This window comes from Ascidiella aspersa, chromosome 7 (assembly GCF_963924565.1).
Source record: "Ascidiella aspersa chromosome 7, kaAscAspe10.2, whole genome shotgun sequence".
Lineage (NCBI taxonomy): Eukaryota > Metazoa > Chordata > Ascidiacea > Phlebobranchia > Ascidiidae > Ascidiella > Ascidiella aspersa.
Window position 1 is genome coordinate 10,479,820 of NC_139453.1, and position 20,488 is coordinate 10,500,307.

The window sequence follows — 20,488 nt, forward strand, 5'->3', positions numbered from 1 at the left end:
TTTTGTATACCATTGGGGGTGTCCAATACGTCATATTTTATTCCGATATCAAATGACGACATTCATGTTCTCCAAAAGCAGAATGGATGAAATTGAACCGTTAAAATTTTCAAGGGTATTAGGCCAACTATAGGGTAAATAAGTTCAGTTACCTCCACTTGTTAACCTACAATTTTTTAATAAACTTACCTTGTAAGGTAGAATTGCTGTGTTGGATTGCAAATCATGGCAGAAATTCCTATTATATTCTAGTATCGGATCGGCACCGATACCACCCTAGTATCGGACGAGTACCGATCCCTAACACTTGGCTTAAGGTGTCGGCCCTGATCCGACATTATCGGACATCCCTAGATACCACAAAAGAAAAGTAAAACAAATTGTCTATTAACTTTACTTTGCGTTATCTTTTATTCACACTTAAATTAAAGGTTATCCACTAAATAAGATAATTCAGTTCGAAATAGACGGCAACAACAAGAAAGGGACATCGTTGATAAAAATACAACATTGCATATTGTACACTGACAAATCGATGACGAAATGCGAACATTTTTCAATTAATCTTTAGAAAAAAAGAAAAACGTAGGCCAGGATAAACAAAAATAAGCATTGGAATATGTAACCACGATTTTGCGAACAGCCAACCGGACTTAACTTAGGTTTAGCGCATTACTACTTACATTATAGGATCGAAAATACTTCACAAAACGCAACTTCGAAAACGCACGAAAAACAAAAAGCTTCGATCGCAAAAAAACATTTTTTTACTTAAAATTGTTGGGCCGAAGAGAACTTCTTCTGTATTGCATTCTATTAAGGATGCCACATGCCAAGTTATAGTATTCGCACTGTGCAATATTTCGAATTGTGTCTACGCTTATCGAAACAAGTGATCACTAATATTATAAACATAGTTATCGTATTCACCCAGATATAATATATCCTGGTATGAGAATATAATACAGGTATAACGCATTCTAAATGCAAATATGAAGCGATTTATGCTGCTGCGATGCGTGAAATAGGCAAGGTAACAATAAAAAACACCTTGTAATGTGCACTGTTGGGCCCAAGTTAAACATATTCACAATATACAACAGAATATTGGGTATTCATTTTGCGACATTACGGAAGTTTTTTTCATAGAAATGCAAGTAGGAAAGCATTTTTTTAGAAAAATTTAATGCGGAAAGTTACATTTTTTGTTTGAAATTTTTGTAAATTATTTTTGTAGTTTGATGCTATAAGAAAAATGTAGGCCAATTTTGCAGAACATCTTCCGTAAACAACGCGACTTCGATACTTCTATACTCTATATTTCAGTTATGGTTTTATTATTACTACGACCAAGGCAAATGACTTGACAATTAAGATAGCTGAAACACAAGAGGTGCTTTTCAACTAAACACTATCGATGTGAAAACCTCGTTTTTTGTCTTAACGTTCATTGAGGAAATAGTAACTTTCATGAGGCAAATTTGAAAAAAATTACAGTTTAAAACCGACTGAAATGAAAACAAAGTGATAGCGCACCACGCAAATACACCGGAAATAAAATAAATGATGAAAAATATTAACCAGATAGAATCTTTTCCTAACAAATTACTTTTTGCCAAAAAAATTGTCAAAATTTGTGCGTTAGGTCAAAATTCAAAATCATTTAGAAAATGCATAAAAGGCGAGATAATTACTTTTTACCTTTGGTCATCACGTTATATTTTAATGTTTCTTGCACACAGGTTAATCTGTTGCACATTTGCCAAGGCAACAACGTGAATCGTTGTCAAGCCCCAAGCCACGAAAGATTTTTTTCGAGCCGAGCTGGGAGTAATAGGTTAATACAGACTAACAGAAAAACGAACGTTTTACAATACCTTTTAATTTGGAAGTAGTAAGAGCTTTTGCACGCGCACATTAATTTGCAAATAATTTTAAGGCTTGTTATGTTTAACTGAATACAGAAATGGTAAACGTTGCGCGTTCTTGTTTTTGCACGTAACTTTTATAAATACATTTCCGACCCGGTTTTTGAATCAACGCAAGAGCTTGGTTACGTCCTCGACAGAAAAAGTTATACACGATAAGTTCAAAACTAAGCAGAACGTTAAAAAGCTGGGTAGAATTGGCGAGATTAGACGGAACCAGCGACCAAACAGTCACCACGGTTTAGATCTAGACCAGGGGTGTCCAACTCAAACATGCCGACGTGCCAATCTTTATCTTCGAACTTCTTCCCGTGCAAAAGTTTAGCAACTATTTTTTTTCTAATATTAAAAGAGCTTTTATACAAAAAATAAAAACAGTCTAGTGTTATAATATCATAAGTAATTGTTTGTTGTCGTAATTGCTGGGATTGTTTTGTATTGTGAATAAACAATGACAATTGGCTGTATAATAAATTCAGCTTTTTTGGCAATTGGCTGTATTTTGGGGGGGGGGGGTTGCGTTCCATATTTTTAGGTCGCGTACCTCATGTTGGACACCCCTGATCTAGACGCTAGATCTGGATAAACAGTTGGGATGCCTGATATTTTCAAAACAGCGCCGCTAACTAATTCCTTTTGGTATATTAGCAGTGCAAGTCCAATGCTAAAGTAGTGTCGGCGACAATACGATACCAGGCTTATAAAATTTAGCCATATTTTGCGGTTCAACATACGTCTATACTTTAAAAGGTAAATTACTTAAATAATAGTAAACTACAAATTGACGATTCGATACCGCATATTAGTAAAAAAAGCTCTTCGTTAAACGCCAAAGAATTTTTTGACCTAATAACCTGAAAAACTTTTCATTTCCACCTTACATATTTTTTAATTTTGCTCACTTAGTATATTAATAAGGTCAATTGGTATATAGCCGAGGAGCCGCAGCTTTGGATGAAAATTTTTGGTACCCCTATTCAACAGTCTTATATAGGTTAGTAATCCCGAAAAAAAGTGCCTCTGGCTCGGACCGGTTTCATTGGGCGCCAGCCTCGGGAGCGATGACGTCACAATGGAAGTGGGTCTACTCGAGTCCCTCGTACATCTTGTCGATGACGTCACGGTACTTGGCCTCGAGTTGGGGGCGTCGCGACTTGAAGGTGGGGGTGAGCAGGTTGTTCTCGACGCTGAACATCTCGCTGCTGAGGTGGATGTCACGGGGCTGTGGACGAGACACAAAACAACAGGGTTAAAAGCGCGTTTGCTGGCTTCTATAGGCCCTAGCACTGTTTTGAGGGCGAAATTCGAAGTTTTTTGAAAACTTTGATGTCAACAGGCTTTAAACAAAAAACATAGGGCTAAAGCAACAGGCTTTAAACAAAAAACATAGGGCTAAAGCAACAGGCTTTAAACAAAAAACATAGGGCTATAAGGTCGAAATGCTAGCTTCGTAACATTTGAAGTCGGCTGGCTTCGAGCCAGAGAATACCAGGGCTAAAGCAAGCGTGTAGGGCGTAGGCTTATGTAAAGCACTATTGCAATGATTGGAATTGGAAGCATAAGTCCATATAGTTTAAACCTTGTATACCACCGGGTTTAAAATAAGACTGCCAGGGATAATGTAAGTTTGCTGGCTTTGATAAGCCTAGCACTGTTTTGAAGTCTAAAAACTAAATGATTTTTAAACCTTGGTTGTGGCCAGGCTGATAACAAAAGAGAAAGACCATGGTTCACACAGGTTTGTAGGCTTGAATAAGTATTAGCATAAGTTTTAAAACCCAATATCCCGAAGACAAAAAGGGCGGAATGAATTTACCTCCAAATTGTCATTTACAACGGGGGTATCGTTTAAAATTTGAAACCATCATGTCGCCGAAGTTTCTAAAACCTATTGACTTGATTCTACAAATAGTGATACAATGTAATTGAGAACCGTCAATAAATGGACCGGCAACTTAAGCAAACAAAAACAATATTGTACACATCTTAAAAAAACCCTCAAATGCACAGCATGAACGTAAGAGCCACATAAAATCGTGTAAAGATCTAAATAAAATAAGTGAAATTACACAAGAAATTCGGTATTTCTCTATTACATTAGTGAAATAACATGAAAATACTAAAGCGGCCTCCTAATCTAAAAAACCTTGAGTTTATTTGGTTTAAATTGGCTGAACTTTAATTTAGGACAAATGACACTTTGGGCACACTAAAAATACACACGTTGCTTGCTAGATATATTGGCTTTTATCAAGTTGACTTAGACAAACATTGTGGCGGTTAAGTACGACTGTTGTAAAGTTTAAAAGCCTCAATGCCCCTTACAGCATTTTACAACCCATTCAGCAGTCACGCAACCATGTATTTACGTTATCGAGACACGTTTAAAAATAAAACAGTTAACCGTTGACATTTACTGTGGACAGGTAAACGGGCCATTCAAGGATATTCCCCAATCCTAAAAAGATTTGGCAACAACTTTGTGGCGAAGCCAGAGAGAGAAACAAACAAGTCGTAAAAACAACTTTACTGTGGACAGGTAAACGGGCTATTCAAGGATATTCCCCAATCCTAATTAAAAAACCTAAAAGTTCCTTTACGACAAAACTAAAAAGAGAACCACACAACGTAAAAAAATCTCACCAGTTCGAATGACTTGAGGCCGCGTTTTCTGCCGACGGCGCACATATCGTCCAGTATGAGCTTGTGCGCCTTCTTGTCCGCACAGATCTTCTCGTAGGAGCCAGTGACGCCGCGGGAGGCGCACCAAGACTCAATGGTGTCAGGATCAGGTATGGCCACCACGACGATGGACGCCTTCAGGCTGTGGCCGTGAACGAATACCTGGAATAAAGAGATATTTTCACGTTTTGAAGTTTGGCAAGTTGTTTGCTATTAATGTTTTAAAGTTAAGCAGCTCTACATTGAAAAAAATGCATTCTACAAAGACGAATGTGTATTTCACCAGGTAGACTTTCATTAAGGTTCTACCTTTACTTTCAAAAATTAAAAAATACACAATATAGCAAAATATTTCCAGTTATTTTTGGGCTTTTCCAATTTCAGTGTCTATTTCTTGACTTTAGCTCTTTTTTCCCTTATTTTAAATCACTACGAGTAGGAAATCCATATTATTACCTGAGCAACGGTCGGAGATTGCACCAGGACTTGTTCAATCTTCTCAGGGGCAATGTACTCGCCCTGGGCCAGCTTGAAGATGTGCTTCTTGCGGTCGATGATCTTAAGGGCTCCGCTCTGCGAGAAACAAAATGCTTCATGACTTATTCAACTCTGTGGTGAACGATAGGCGCACGATTGGCCAACGATGAACAAACGGGCGAAGCTCCAGGTAGAGTTGTAAGAAAAAATTCTCATCTGCTTAGAATTAGTTTTACTACATTTACGAATACAAAAAAAAAACTTCACGTTTGCTAAAAAGTAGATTCTCCGAGTACATTTGTTTCCTCTGCTCCGGTTTTGAATAACTCACCGGCAGCCACATTCCCACGTCACCGGTATGAAGCCAACCGTCCTCGTCGAAAGCTGCCTTGGTTTTCTCTTCATCTCTGTAGTAACCTATTAATAAATTATATAATATATTAACTGAATTAATATGTAAATAATTATCCCGTGCTCAAGGCATCACATCTCCTTCTAAATCTAACGTTTGCAATTTGAAATGAAATAAACGCAACAATACTAGCTCCGCCCCTGATGTAGCGTTAGTTTTTTTTAACTAGTCAATTACGTGCTGTGGCTCAGAGTAGCTTTTTCAGGGAAACGAAGCCTACTGGAGTCCTAAAGCAAAAAGTTGCCGTCCTGTGATCAACGACAGGGATCCACCAAACTACGGCCCGCGGGTCAGACACGACCTGTCGGGTTAATTATTCTGGTTCGCGGCACAATTCTCTTATGAAGATAAAGTAGAGTTGAGATGTGGTCACGATGCAACTCTACAACAATTTATTAAGTCTCACTACAGCTTTTATTGCAGAGTTTTTTTTTACATTTCTTGCGTTTAACGATAATTAAATTTGCCGACCCATGTTCTGTGACAACCTGTACGTCAACCCACCTTGAAATACGTTGCTTCCCTTGACGCACACCTCCCCCTTGCCATCCTTGGTGAAGTAATTCTTCTCTGGCACGTCCACCAGCTTGATCATGTTGCAGAGGGCTGGACTTCCAACGCTCGCGCTGAAGTAGTCGCCGGGCAGGGTTAGCGAGATGGCCGCCGTCGCTTCGGTCTGGCCGTAACCTGTTTAAACCGGTTTTTCGATTTACTTCTGTTTTTGAATAAAAACAAAAGCGCGCGATCGCTGCTTATCATTGGCCAGTTAACGTACCGAGCGATCGACTATACGTTGCCGCAAGCAGGTTGTATTTAAACTTGATGAAAACATGTGTTTAAAACGCTTTACGATTTAGAGTTGTTTTTGAATCAAAACAAAAAGCGAGCGCTTGCTGCTTTTTATTGGCGGTAAATGTACCGAGCGGCTTACTATACGTTGCCTCAGGCGAGTCGTACTGAAACTTTATGACGACATATATGTGTACCGCTTGTTGGACCACTTAAATAGGGAAAATAATTAGGAATTTATTTTTAGCCTGACCTGAAACCCAATCAAATTTATTGAATCAATAATAATTCATTAATTAGAAATAAGTTATCAACATATTCCGGTACATCATCTAATGAAATGAATAAATTTCAGTTCATTAACTAGTCCGGCTGCAGTTCATTCTGAATCTTAATACCGGTTATTAGGGTTTATTTATGTGCGGTGCGTGATATCTTTAGGAAACATTTCAAGTTGATTATCAAATCAACTTCAACATCCACATTCTTACCTTAACCAACGACACAATAATCTAGAGTCACAAGGTTATAGTTTTGAAGATATAAGTATACAGTGTGCGCATTTTCACACACTCGACTCAAAGACAAATCAATTTGCCCACCAACCTTCGTTAAAGGTAATGCCAAGCGCCGATCTCATGAAATTGATGACGTCGACTGATACCGGGGCCGCCCCCGTGATGCAGAACTTCACGCGGCCGCCCATCATGTTTTGGATTTTCCTAAAAAGGGAGAAAAGCATTATTGCCAAGCGGTAAAATTGAGTTGAACAAATCTTAAAATTGTTTTCTCTTCCGCGAATAAATACTTCCACCAACCTGTTATAAATATGAACTGATTTTTCAACCAACTTTAAAATAGGCTTTTGGCGGATACTGATAACTTTGTGGGTATACACAAGGATTTCGGGCGACATATAAGTCTAAACCTAAACATTTTTGAGCACAGTTAATGGCGATTGAGAAAAGCAGACACTTACAATTTTGATTTTTGATTTTTGATTTTGTGACCGGTTTTGATTTGGTTAAGAAAATAAACTTAAAATAGATCTTGTTTGGAACAAGATAACTTATCGATAATTTGCTCGAAAGAAAAAATAAAAATGTTAAGAAAGGAATAATAATTTCTCAAAGGCTGAGGGAAGTTTAAAATGGACTAATTCTAACTTGACTATATAATGCCGGCGTAATTCAACGTCCTGTTGTCCACATTAGTCTTTAAATGAACGACACTAGCCGTTTTCGAAAATGCCAAAGTCTGTAGTGAAGTGCAGTCTTTACATATTCATTAGTATTACAAATGTTGCAACTAGTACACAATTTTTGCTTTCCTTTTAAACATCAAATAGGTCATACATAGATTTTCGTGCTTACCGTGTACAAAGCTTGATGTTTATTTAACAATTTAGATATATCCTGCGTTATCGTATAGCATTAGAACTGGTTAAATTTTTGCCATTTTGAGCACATAAAAGATTTTACGAACAGGACACTAATTCAGCATTTATCATAAATGGTTAATTTCGTGAGCAATTAGACCGCCAAAAAAAACTTTAAATGCTGGCTATGGCTGAAATCTTTCTACCCGTGTAAATAAATGCAATATTTCTTTTATCCTTGCTAGCTTGTAAATCATTTGTAAAAGGTATGCTGTATAGCAAATCTTTTTAAATACGCCGGTCTATTGCAGCGGCAATTAACAATGAGTATTGTTTAGTTACGGCGTTTTTGCCAGTACTTAAATAAAAAATGGACGCAATGATGATATTTGTGAAGTATAGTATACATGTCACGTGTATGCCTTTATTCGCGGGATTTTGTTGGAATTCGCGGGATTTTGCGAGAATACGCGTTTATTCATGGGCTTTCACGTGCATACGTGTTTATTCGTAGGCTTTCGCAGTTATTCGTGGCAACTTTTTGCATGATTTCGTGGGAAGTTGTGCTTATGTGAGGACGTTTTCCAGCTGTTAACCTTTTGTTGTTTTTTTAAACACTGCTCAGAGTGGCGTGCTTTGTCTCGAGTAGAAACGTGCCTTGGACGTCCTTCATTTTAGATAAAGGTGTTTAACAGCTACTTTTGTTGCTGTGTAAGTTTAAGTTTTTTTATATGTTTTGTTGATTAGCGTTGGTTACCTTTATTAGTGATATTCCTTCGAATTAAGGAACTAATTTGTTGCAACCATCATTGGCAAAGACCTAAGTAGCTTTACCAGCTATCGCATTAAATTGTGTGCTTTCGTCGGTGTTTGCATTAACCGGCCAAGTTTTGCATTAGTTATTGTACTTACTTGAAGACCAGGGTGTCCCAGATGGTGTCCTTAGTAACCTCGCCTTTACGCAGTCTTGCCATCTTCGCGTTGACCGCTCTCTGCAAGAGAAACTTCTTGATGGCCGACTGAGAAGCTCCAGCCCAGATCTGAAACCAAAAAACAATCATAAAATAACAGACAGCTGATTCGAAAGTAACAGCTGCTTTGTAATAAATCACCGTTCAGAAATCCTTAATTTTCTTCTGATAGCCTGTTTTGTTTTAAAACATTTAGCTAATTTGTATTGCTTTCATAAAATATATGTTGGACTTTTTTATTAATTTTATTATTACGTTTGCTTTGTATATGTCTTTTATTTTACTTACAGGAGCTAAAATACCAGACTCCGGTGAATGGGCGACTGGTCGCTTAAATTTCTGATTTCTCTTGTTTTCGTACGAAATTATTCTGTACTATAGTGGCAATCACTTTCGACAAGCAAAAGATCACTTTGTTTGTCTATCAGGCTAGAGCGGCGTTACTTTGTGCTGACACCAATTTAATATTTTTTGCATGTTTTGGTGGTTGAATTTTAGTTTGATTTTCAATACAGACATACATATACGTGTACATTACAACCACTATAGTCTTACAACTTCGAAGGGCTAAAACAGATGACAGCTATTATATAGATGTAAGACTGTAGATATGTTTCATGCACTTGTTATATTATGGTAGATCCATTCAATATGCAGGCATGTCTACTAACAGGATGCAGCAAGTAAAGAAGCAGTGGTTCTCAACTGTGATGCCATTTCAGATGCTCAAGTGTGCCGCGAATTAGTTGGGTATATTAAGGAATTTTTTGCTGTTATCGGTAGACCTTTTTATGCAACTCTTAAAGAGGGTGCCGTGAACCGGAAAAGGTTGAGAACCACTGCAATAGAGTAATGGACGTTTGCCGACTTTTTTCTGTGAACCGGGGTGGCTCAGTTGACATAGCGACGTACCCCGTATGACGAAGGTTGTAAGTTCGAACCTTACCGCAGGCTTGTTTTTCTAGTCTAGTCTAGTCTGACCTTCCTTAAATGAAAATACCCAATGGTTTGACTGATTTAGTTAGTATTAAGTCAGAAATCTATGCCATAACACCAGCGCGAATTTACAATTACCGCAGAAATGTAAACCATGTATTATTGGTTGTAGGCTCATGACCGAGAGGACTTTTGCGTAAGGTATTGAAGTTGGGTTAGCAGGTTAAGATCCTTAAACAGTTTATCAGGTTCGTGGATGGACAAGACGAGATATACACCACCAACATTAGAAACACCTTCCAAAATACCTTGTCGTAAAACTTGTTGATCAGTCTTGGTACCATGGGGAAGACGGTAGGCCTCAATGTGCCGATGTCGTTCACCAACAACTTTACATCTCCTTGGAAGAATCCGACGCTGAAACAAACGAAACTCGGTTAAATGCGACTTGTGGCTACTTTGACGCAAATTCGTTTTTGGGGTGTGGACCGAACCGACAAACTGTGTTGTACTGATTGCTGCACGAGTAACCGACTGCAAATGATTCCATGACGTGATCAAAACCATTGTGTACAAAGAAGTTGGCATTTCACTTTAACTATTTCGAAGTGGTAGGAAGGTACGTAGGAATGTCCGATAATATTGAACCGGTGCCGATACCTAGTGATACCAGGTTGGTATCGGTGCCGATAGAGAACTAGTAAAAAGCATTTCGGCTATAATTTGCATCCAATGTAGTGACTTCTACATTGTTAACAACTGAAGATTACTCAACATCTTAAACACTGAAGCTTATCTGGACCAAATAACCTAAAAAAACCTTTCAGCGTAAAAAGTTACCATTTTGTTTGTTTGAGCAGAGTAATGTCGTCATTAGTATCGGATCGAATCGCGATACTTTTTGTCGGAAATATCGGGTATCGGTATTGGATTAAGTATCGGACATTGCCTACGTTCTTACTCTCATTGTTAATTATGAAGAATACTAATATATACTGTGAAAATAACTGATATGTATTACACTAATCGAATACCCAAGATAATCTATCATTGAAGCAAATAAATACAGTACATGGATAAAAAAAAACTTTGTCATTCGAAAATAAAAGAATACGTTTGTGCCAAAAATCACAATTTACAGGTGACAACCAAATAGTTGTGAATCCGAATCAAAAGTGAGTGCTCATACTTCTTGAAGCATCTGGAGTTATTTTTTTTAACATTCTGATGAATTAGAAGAAACACTAAAACTGGCAGAAAAAGTCATCGCTGGTTTAACCTATTAAACAAATCTTTATCTATAATCAGTCAAACAAGTTTGCAAGTTTATTTTTCTCCCTATCGCATAATAATCAACACAATGCACACGCAAAATAGAAAAGTAAATAACGTCAGCGGATTAGGGAAAAGGAACAGCGTAAACCACAAGTGGTTATGTAGAGAGACTGACCCTAAAGACTGACTACTGAAAGACTGAGACCGACCTTACACAAAAAAGTTTTATGTTCCTTTATTGGACATTTGCATAACGATACCTTCGAACCATTAGTTAGGCCTCGCAAACTAGCGAAATCTCGAAGAAAACCTCGAGTAAAGATTCCTTACCTGGCTCCCACCGAGTAGAGCAATGCGACAACCACGCGCTCCATCATATGCGCCAGGGGAAGGTAGGAAATGTGGACGTCGGCGGATTGAAAGTTCATGAAACTCTGAATTAGAAAAAAAAAGGTTTTGAGTAGTGTTAAATGATGCTGGCAATGCAGTAAGGATCGCGAAACCTGCATGCGCTCTTGCCGTTAATGACACTATAGTTTAAATTGCTTCAACGATAAACCTCTTTTTAAATGAAAGTATATTTATTGACCCTATTTATTGTAACAAGTCGGTTGAATCAGTTATCGTGGGTCAAAGTCAATGCGCCCCGAGCATCAAACAAATGGAGTACTTCTAATTTGCTTATTTCGACCGAAGTTGGGTACTTTTTGTGATGCTAAAAAATTACTAAAAAAACCTGCGATAAAGCTCAAGCCATTTGCGCTAATCGTTGCTGCAGCAGCACACTTTTAATTTAGGAGATTTTCGCTTCGTTCGTCTTCAAAATTGTACCATCATGTAAAAAAGTAAAGTCGACGATTAATGGAAAACTAACTTTACAAGTAAAATACTAAAATAATTGAATTCGCCTGTGCAGTTTTACAGCAAAAATCTAACAGTTTAAGCAAACTTTCAAGATCAGATTTTGGTTTAAATTCAGTAAAGTTTTAGTTTAGCAAAATTAAAAAAAGAGTTGATAAACCTGCGATGTAGAGCAACCCACAGGCAGATTTTAACTACTCAACGAGAAATAATGTACTTACGTCACGTCCCATGACAAAGACCCCAGAAATGTTAGCGACCACGTTTCTATGCGTGAGCATGGCGCCCTTGGGCAGTCCTGTGGTTCCGCTTGTGTAGCAGATCGTGTGCAGGTCAGTGGGCTTTGGGGGCTGAAAATAAGGCAGGTTAGCGTTTGGCACAAGACGTTAAAATTCAGGTAATGTCGACTTAAATCAGTAAAAGAAAATGTCATCCCGTTGCGATTTAATAGTTCCATTATTTAGGTGATCAGATAAAAGGGCATATTTATATGGAATCCAAAACCATTGGCAGTTTGTCGATCACTGTTCACTGACGCGTATTTTAACTATAAAACCTATATTATTACTTTGTCATGTATATGTAATATGTATACTACTTCCAGTGTTGTAAACAAGTCATTTTTAAAATGAAGTCCCAGTCAAGTTATTTGAAAAATAACTTAAGTCCAAGTCAAGTCTTTTCGAATAAATAACAAGTCAAGTCCCAGTCCAAGTCATCAGTTGCGCAAGTCAAGTCCCAGTCAAGTCATGATTAGAGCAAGTCAACTTCAAGTCATAAAAATAAAACGTTAAACTATTAATAACTGAACTAAAAAATAAGAAAAACGGAGCATATAGCAAGCAATTTTTTTTCGTGCAAAAATTGAACGAATAGCTCAATTTTATAAAAAAAAAAAAAAAACATACTTAAAGAAATGCTTTATTTCAACCCAAGGCATTTGTTCAAAAAACTTAAGTCAAGTCAAGTAATTTGTCCGAAAGACTTAAGTCAAGTCAAGTCATTTAAAAACAGTGACTTAAGTGCACTTAAGTCAAGTCATCGACTTAAGTCATTACAACACTGATTACTTCTCTTATTATACGGGTTTACTCTGGTTCAAAATTACGCAACAATTTGACTTCGATAGGACCAGTTACGTCACATTATGACGTTAGAAAAATCAGTTACGTCACATTATGACTGTATTTCACAAAAAACGGCTGCATTGCACGTTTATGTTAAATACTTTGAAAAAAATTGAGTTGTTAAAGGTATATTTAACCTAATGGTTACCTCCAAAGGGTAATTATTAGGGGCGTTTTTAGCTGTATGTCAAAAAGAACGGCGTTTATTTAGTGTTTAGCCTGTGAAACGGTGTTATTGACGGTGTTTAAGGCACATTTTTAGGCAGGCTAATCATGGTGTTCCTATTCATTCAAACAACATACGTTTCTAATGTGAATGTGTTCAGAGATGACCTCAGATAACCTCTGGGTAACGAACGTTAAGTAAAACTATGGACAGCCGTTTTTTACAAGAAGTAAAATAGTGGTAGTATAGATTACTTTCAACAAATCTCTGATCCTGTGGTTAACTCGAGTTTTCAACTTTATTTGTTTAAATTGAAATAGGTACGATCGTGTGAAGATCGGTAGGTTTTTGGGGCAGGTGAGCAAAGAAGGCAGGTTAGCGGCTGTTGCGAGAAGGCGTTTAAAATCAGGTACATTGGGTTTTAACAAAATCGCAAGCCATAACGCTTTTCGAAGTTCGACCATTTTAGTGCAGAGATTAAATCCATAGGTAACGATAGTTTAACTCAAAAGAAGTAAAGGTGTATCTTTATGGAATCCTAAGCCATTAACAGGATTTTGTTACAGGAACGGAATATTTGGGCGAAATATGGATTACTTTTAACAAATGTTAGATATTGCGTTTCATTCAGTTTCGCAAGCTTTTAAGATTTATTTTATTTGTTAGTTAATTAAAAAAAAACATTATTAAACAAAAAATATATTTTAAGTAATCGAAAGAAGGCACAAATGGTTAAAATAAAAGTAAAATAAATATAATAAATAAACGAAACAGTAAAAAAGGACCAAAACTTAAAACAGTAAAAATATGTAATAAAGAACAGGTAGAAAAAAGTCTTGTTACCACAAAGTCTTTAAGGTTTTCTTTGCCGATCTTTTCCACATCGGCCATGTGCATCATCTTGACACCAGCGACGGTCGAGAGCTCACGCACCTCGCCGCTAGGAGCGTCCATGACAACGAGCAGGTCGAGTTTGTAAAGGTCGTTCTTGACACCGTTGAGTATCGTGGTTGCCTTGACGTTTGTATCGACCAGCACAATGCGAAGTTCGCCTGTTAAAAACGAAAAATTCAACTTGGAGGGTGGAAAACTTTCAGGGTGGGGGTGAGTTGAAACTGGATGGGTGGAAAAACGAAAATTGGTGGGTGAGTGGAAACTGAATTGGTGGAAAAACGGAACTGGGTAGGTGGAAAAACGTAACTTGGTGGGTAGGTGGAAATTGGATGGGTGGAAAAACGGAAATTGGTGGGTGGGTCGTAACTGAATGGGTGGAAAAACTCGTAGAGTGGGAACGCTATTATAAAGTAGGTGGCATAAAATTTAGCGACGGGTAAAAACAACGGAAACCAATCAAGGGCGCTCGCATAAGGTTTACTGAAGAAATTAAAATTCACTGAAGTTATACTTTATACCTCGCGTAATATAATACATCAAACCCATTAAAATGCAGTTGAAAAACAAAATTAAAAAAACGGTATATAATCGAGAAAAAAAGTTCGAATTGCCGCCAAAGCCCGAAAGAAATATAAAACAATACAAAGCGGCTCCACTCACATTGGTTCATGATGTGTTCGACTGCTTCCTCGCCGAGCGTGTCGTAAAGCGGCACCAGTGCCATTGAGAAGGAGTTGCAAGCCTGCTCGGCGATCTTCCATTCTACGCGGTTCTGCGAGAAGATGCCCAGGAACTGGCTGGGCTCGGATCGGGCGCCTTCGTGCAAGAGGCCGGAGCCGAAGTTCTGCATTCGATCGTAAACCTGTTGGTCGAAAAGAAAGGCGTTTTAAGAGGGGAACAAAAATTTGAAAAAAATTGAGTTATTAAAGTTATATTTAAGCTGATGCCTCTAACGCCGCGGTTCTTAACCAGTGGGCCATGGCTCACTGGTGGGCCATGGAAACTTTTTAGGTGGGCCACACAACAATTTTAAAAATATAGATTTATTAAAGAATTTACTTTCATTTGTGTCACTATACCTAATTTTACAGGAATAATGGCTTGGGGAGGAATTGAAAAGGAATGTAAATGAAATTTATTGTTTAAAAGCAAGTACCTACTACTTTACTGTTGAATAAATCTGTTTTGACAATGCTCCGCAATTTTTTTGTTCTAAACCTTTTTTATAGTTTGTTATTTCATAAAAACTTATTGGGCAACAGAATTTTTGTGCAACAAAAATGGGCCACGAAAGAAAAAAGGTTGAGAACCACTGCTCTAAAGGGTAATTATTAGGGGTGTTTTTAGCTGTGCGTCGAAAAGAACGGCGTTTATTTAGTGTTTAGCCCGTGAAACGGCGTTATTGACGGTGTTTAAGGCACATTTTTAGGCAGGCTAATCACGGTGTTCCTATTCATCCGAACAGCGGGAACTGACTCAACTCGGATCGGGCACCTTCGCATAAAAATCCAAAGCCGAAGTTCTGCATTTGATCGCGAACCTGTGGGTCAAAACGAAAGACGTTCTTTCAACGAGGGACAGAAAGCCTTTTTTATGAGTCATAAAAGTAGTTGTTAACCGGGTGGGTTACTTGCTACTTCAAAGTTGTAAAAACGGAGGGTAACTGATGCAAAATTTCAATTTTAAGCTCTATTTATTCAATGAAATGGAATGTGCCTTGACCGCTAAAAACCAAAGAATAGTGTAAAGCTAGTTTAAACTGTTTTATTGGTGGTGTTAAAGTCGCACTTTTAGACAATCCTGTTGTTTTCTCTTAATTACAATTACAATTGCATATAACCCAAGAACTTATTTGATAACACTTAAAGGTTTAAAACTGGCTACTTTTTACAAACATAACTGAAAAACACACAGACTGTACGACAAGCGAATATAAAATACATTTAACAGTTATTCAATGGTGTGTATTCAAGTTTCGCACACTTCCCTGTATATTTATTTGTATTACTAATGAGGCTATTTTCGGAAATTACAAGAAGCCACGCGGTTTGATACCCACTGTTTCCTCTCTGTTTGAAATGTATCGGAATAACAAAGGGCATAACAGTAACAAGAAATGGTTGTTTTAAAAAATATTTAACCATATACGCGGGCTGTTTTTGATAACTCCTAATTGGGTAAATTAACATCATTTGAACGAATATTAATCTAAATTAAAAATTCAGTTATAGGTCAGACAAAAAAAGTTTACAAAGATTAATATACGACCTGCGTTTATCTTTTCTGAACAACGAACAACTTGAAGCGATATAACAAAAATGTTTCGCTCTCACACCAATGGTTAGGAGGCATCAATCGCGGTAACATTTCTAATGTTATGTCAGGTCTTGCCCTTGGACAGTTTACTCGCGTGTCAGAAACAGAAAATTGGTGAAAGTCGAAGCGTCAAGGCACGTTGCGTCGCGCTAAAACACGACTATACCGACATTCGTTTAGTATATACGGAAGCGAAAAATGTGTTTCAGCAAAAAGTTCGCTGCAAATTGCCTAAAAGTCCGCAAAGCTCGTGTTACAATGGTAACATCTCTGAGCGCGCACTTTTCGACAGTTGTACCTCGTGTTTTACTGTCTTGGCGAAGAAACAATTTTGTGCGAGTCTTTATATTGCGCTTTAAGAATATTTGCTTAAAGTTATTCCAAACTGCGGTAAAAGTGGGTTATCGATTTTTATAAAAGCACAGGAGTTAACTACGCGATAGGCTAAATTAAATATATTTTTATATAGCAAGTATAGGTTTTGAAAACAAAATAATAGCCCGAGTATACAGCAGATACAAGGTTTTATTACAACACAACTTGATTGCACGTAAAATATTGTAAAGCTAAGTTTTAAGGCAAAACACAATCGAATGCTACTTTTTTCTCGACAACAAAGTGAGCTCAGGCGGCAATACATATGGTACGAAGATATCGTTTTAAAGTGATTTAACAACTTCCCTCGCACAACTTAATCTGACAGCCTTACGCCACGTTCTGCAGCACGCACGTCATCACACTTGCATATAATCAATTAATTACACCCCGAGCAGTTATAGTTTTGACGTGGTACTGCGACTGACCCGAATTGCAAGTCGTGTTTACGCAAAAACGTGTTGCTAATCGTGCTGCCATTAGATCGACGGCAATTTAAGCCCTGTTTCAGTTAGCTTTTCAAATGCCCAAGAAGATATATTTCTTTCATTAAAAATTATTAACATTTTTATTTAATATAGTAAAGGTATCCACTTTGCTTTAACATAAAAAAATATGGCACTTTACGTTGCCGCAACCAGAGACCCTTAACATTTGCAAGTTAGACACAAGTAAAATGTCTTACGCGTAAACAAGTTTTTCATTTAAATGTACAAATTGACATGATTCATTCAAGGTAACAAATCCAAAATCATAAAAAAAATATTTTTATTTTTTTCCATTGTGTTTTTGATGTTTTCATTTCGATTCAAATATAGCTGATAGGGAACCAGCTGCTGACGAATTTACAAAGTAAACTTGCCAGGACGTTTAACGATCTTTAAAAGAAAATTTATAGCTTTTTAAAGACCTAAAGTTGGATTGCTCGACGTAATATAATTTGAAAACAAAACAGTATAAATGTGTTGGTTTACACACTAAAAAATAGTTGCTTAATTAATTACGCAATGGCACTTTTTAAACACATAACTTAAGCTGGACATATAAAAAGTTTAAAGACTATTCAAAGATTTCTTTCTATTTAGAAAAAAATAGAAGACTTTTCAATGCGGAAATCAATTTAAAGACATTCGAAAACTTTTAAAGATTCAAAGACTCTGTTGCAACCCCGTAAAAAAAGAAGTCAGTGTGCTTTTTCTAGTGGCCACGTCGGGCAAGTTAAAAACCTCCAAACAGTTACGTCACCTGTTTGTAAGAGAGCCACTTGTAAGGTTGATCGGGACCAGGTCGCCATCCGACGCAAGGACCATCGCCTGAGGAAAAAACACGAGTGTAATTACGGGTGTGCTGCACTACAGATAGAATATAAGTATGACAGTCGGTGTGGTTATGACTCTGACAACAAATGACCAATTCCAAGTGAAATTGCGCTGGTATTTAGTATTTAGCCTAGGAAAACATAGTTTACTCTTTATTTAAGCATTCTTTACCAAACAGGAGGGTTGAATATGATTACCGATTAATTATATATATGGCAGTAAGGAAGTATTCGAAGCTAATTCCTTTATACAAGGTATGATAATAAACTATTACAAATTGTTTATTATATAAACTCTAACAGCGCATGTAAATTTGCCTAAATAAACTATAGAATATTGGCGTCAGATATCTTCAAATACCCGAAACGTCTTCTTTTTTGATCCGCTATTTGCTTGTACGAATCTCCGTTAATGAAAAGTAATACTAGTAAATCACACAGTTTAAGCCTTTACCTTAATATAAATGAAGGAACCAAACAGGTTTAAAGCGCCAATATAAATGCGAATGTGATTTCTGCGAAAAATTTGACGGTTCAAATTTGGATCCTCGGTTAACTAAACAGTCGTCCACCTATGGGATTTAAATGAGTGATAAGAATTGAATAACTGTGTTGCCTTTGGGGCTTATGCGCGGTGATGACATTTAGCCGACTTTATATGACCTTTTGATTCGTGCGTTGATTTACATTGCGTCGTAACACGGTTGTCTTGTATGCTAATCAAAGCAGTGATGGACTAATTATTATCTGAACGATCATGCCCCTACGGTCGGAAATTTGGTCCAAAAGTCCGTCCGGTTGAAACGATATAACATAATGATGTCAATAGGTAAGATACCCTAATGTCATTCCTGGCAGGTACAGAATTAGAGCAAAGGCAATAAACTCTTAAAAACGAACACAAAATTGAAAAGAAAACGCCATTTTTGTGTTACTTTTCACTAATTGCAGCAGACATGTCAAAATCAAAAACTTCTACAAACTCACCAATTACATATTGCTAAAGCATTTCGCTAACAAGCTTTTAATGAAAAAACTACCGACAGTTACAAACACGGCATCGAGTATATAAATGACGTTGTTTTTACACAATCATTTTAGCTCAAAACGCATTCGTTTTGCAGTTCGTATCTTGGTAGAAAAACATGATTTTTGTCCGAAATAATCGGCTATAGCAAAAGTAGGCAAAACATGCTCGTTCTGCTGCTTCAACACAGGCCGATCTCACCTGTTATTTCAAGTCCCTTCATGAAGGTTTCGTGGAGCGTTTTAATGTTTTCGTCGTAGTATTCGAGTGGTTTGCCGTCCTTGCAAAGTGGAGACATTCTCGCGTCGGGAACACCCTGAAAGCAAAACGAACACATTTAATAACTAATTATGTGGTCATCATGTCTACTTTGCCCGCCCCGCAAGAAACGGATTTTAAAATCGATAAAAACAAATGGCGGTCGCTTGCATTTTAGCTGGTTATGTCACCACGAACTATCATGTTTAGAAATTTTGAATTGAAAACAATAGGCGATACGCGGAACTCAGGACTATTTCGACTTTAAGCCCAGTCCTGCTTGTTCCGACGCTCTGTTGAATTAGTTTTGTTGTAAACTTAGGCAAGGTCATATTCTCGAAATCAGAAGATGCATTCGGTCATATTTACCGAGTAAATGCCTGGGGTTTGCACAGTTTATTATTAGTTACAAGAAAGCGTTTAACACAGGGTCGTAAAACCAAGGTTGCAAAAAAATATAGTAAAAAAGGTGTATACAGCTACTGAAACAAACATATACACAATGTGTTTCTGTGATCAAACCCTTCTGTAGTCGTACTGGCAAACGATAACGGCACCCATATATAGCACACAAAGTGCCTTCGTACAGGCGGACTGTGAGGTATAGAGCTAATAATTAAGTTTTTGCACAAACGCTCCAATGATAGTTGTTCTAGTTGCTTCAACAAAAATACAACTGGCTTGCCCAACTCACGAAACCATGATGGAAACAGATAGTATAAAAATTGAAAAGACATTTCGATAGAAAGTAACTAGAAGTAACTCACTTCCACAGGAATACTCTGCTTCTTAACCATTTCCGAAATGGGCACGGAAAGCCATCTTGGCGATTCGCTCGTCCCATGGTCGCCGTTCGTAACGACCGCTTCCGGTTTTACGTCACCCGTGACGTCATTGCATTGCTCTGGCTCCGCTTTTACGTCACTCGTGACGTCGGCGATTTGCTCGGTGCCGTTTTGAACGTCGGTCATGGCGCTTTGGGGCGTGGTGTTTGTGTGATTCAGCGCGTGCTTGACAGGTTTTAAGCAACAATCGTATTTACTTTCCTAAAGCCTCACTTTTCTTTCAAAAAACAATCGGAATACTTTTTTTTAAACGATCAATCAGAGACAAGGACGACAGTAAAAAACGTTATTTTAAGTATGTTTTAAATAATTTGGTTGCAAACCATCTAAGCAGTGCTAAAATCCTGCCAACCAAATTTCCTTTCGCAAAACATAAAAAAAAATTATTTCAAAAATTTAAAACATATTTTTTTAAATTAAAACAGCATTCAAGCTGGCACAGTAACTCCATCG

General features: G+C 37.5%; 1 protein-coding gene across 1 annotated transcript; it reads right to left on the reverse strand.

The window, feature by feature from the left end:
- Positions 1-387: 387 nt before the first annotated feature.
- On the reverse strand, positions 388-20,209 carry LOC146137681 (long-chain-fatty-acid--CoA ligase 1-like). Its single transcript, XM_083394820.1, has 15 exons — positions 19,958-20,209; positions 19,134-19,248; positions 17,833-17,900; positions 14,557-14,758; positions 13,846-14,054; positions 11,931-12,059; positions 11,179-11,282; positions 9,882-9,990; positions 8,579-8,706; positions 6,895-7,010; positions 6,004-6,186; positions 5,419-5,504; positions 5,067-5,183; positions 4,572-4,772; positions 388-3,150 (listed from the first exon to the last, which is right to left on the reverse strand). The coding sequence occupies exons 1-15, from the start codon at positions 20,159-20,161 to the stop codon at positions 3,013-3,015; spliced, it is 2,109 nt and encodes a 702-aa protein (XP_083250946.1). The 5' UTR covers positions 20,162-20,209; the 3' UTR covers positions 388-3,012.
- Positions 20,210-20,488: the final 279 nt, after the last annotated feature.

Bases quoted from the DNA above. Each gene is read 5' to 3' on its own strand.
- LOC146137681 (XM_083394820.1), bottom strand. From the start codon at position 20,161: ATGACCGACGTTCAAAACGGCACCGAGCAAATCGCCGACGTCACGAGT. The intron at 7,011-8,578 runs GTAAGTACAATA...CTCCCTTTTTAG, and splicing joins TGGGACACCCTGGTCTTCAA to GAAAATCCAAAACATGATGG. The intron at 4,773-5,066 runs GTAATAATATGG...TCTTTATTCCAG, and splicing joins AATCTCCGACCGTTGCTCAG to GTATTCGTTCACGGCCACAG.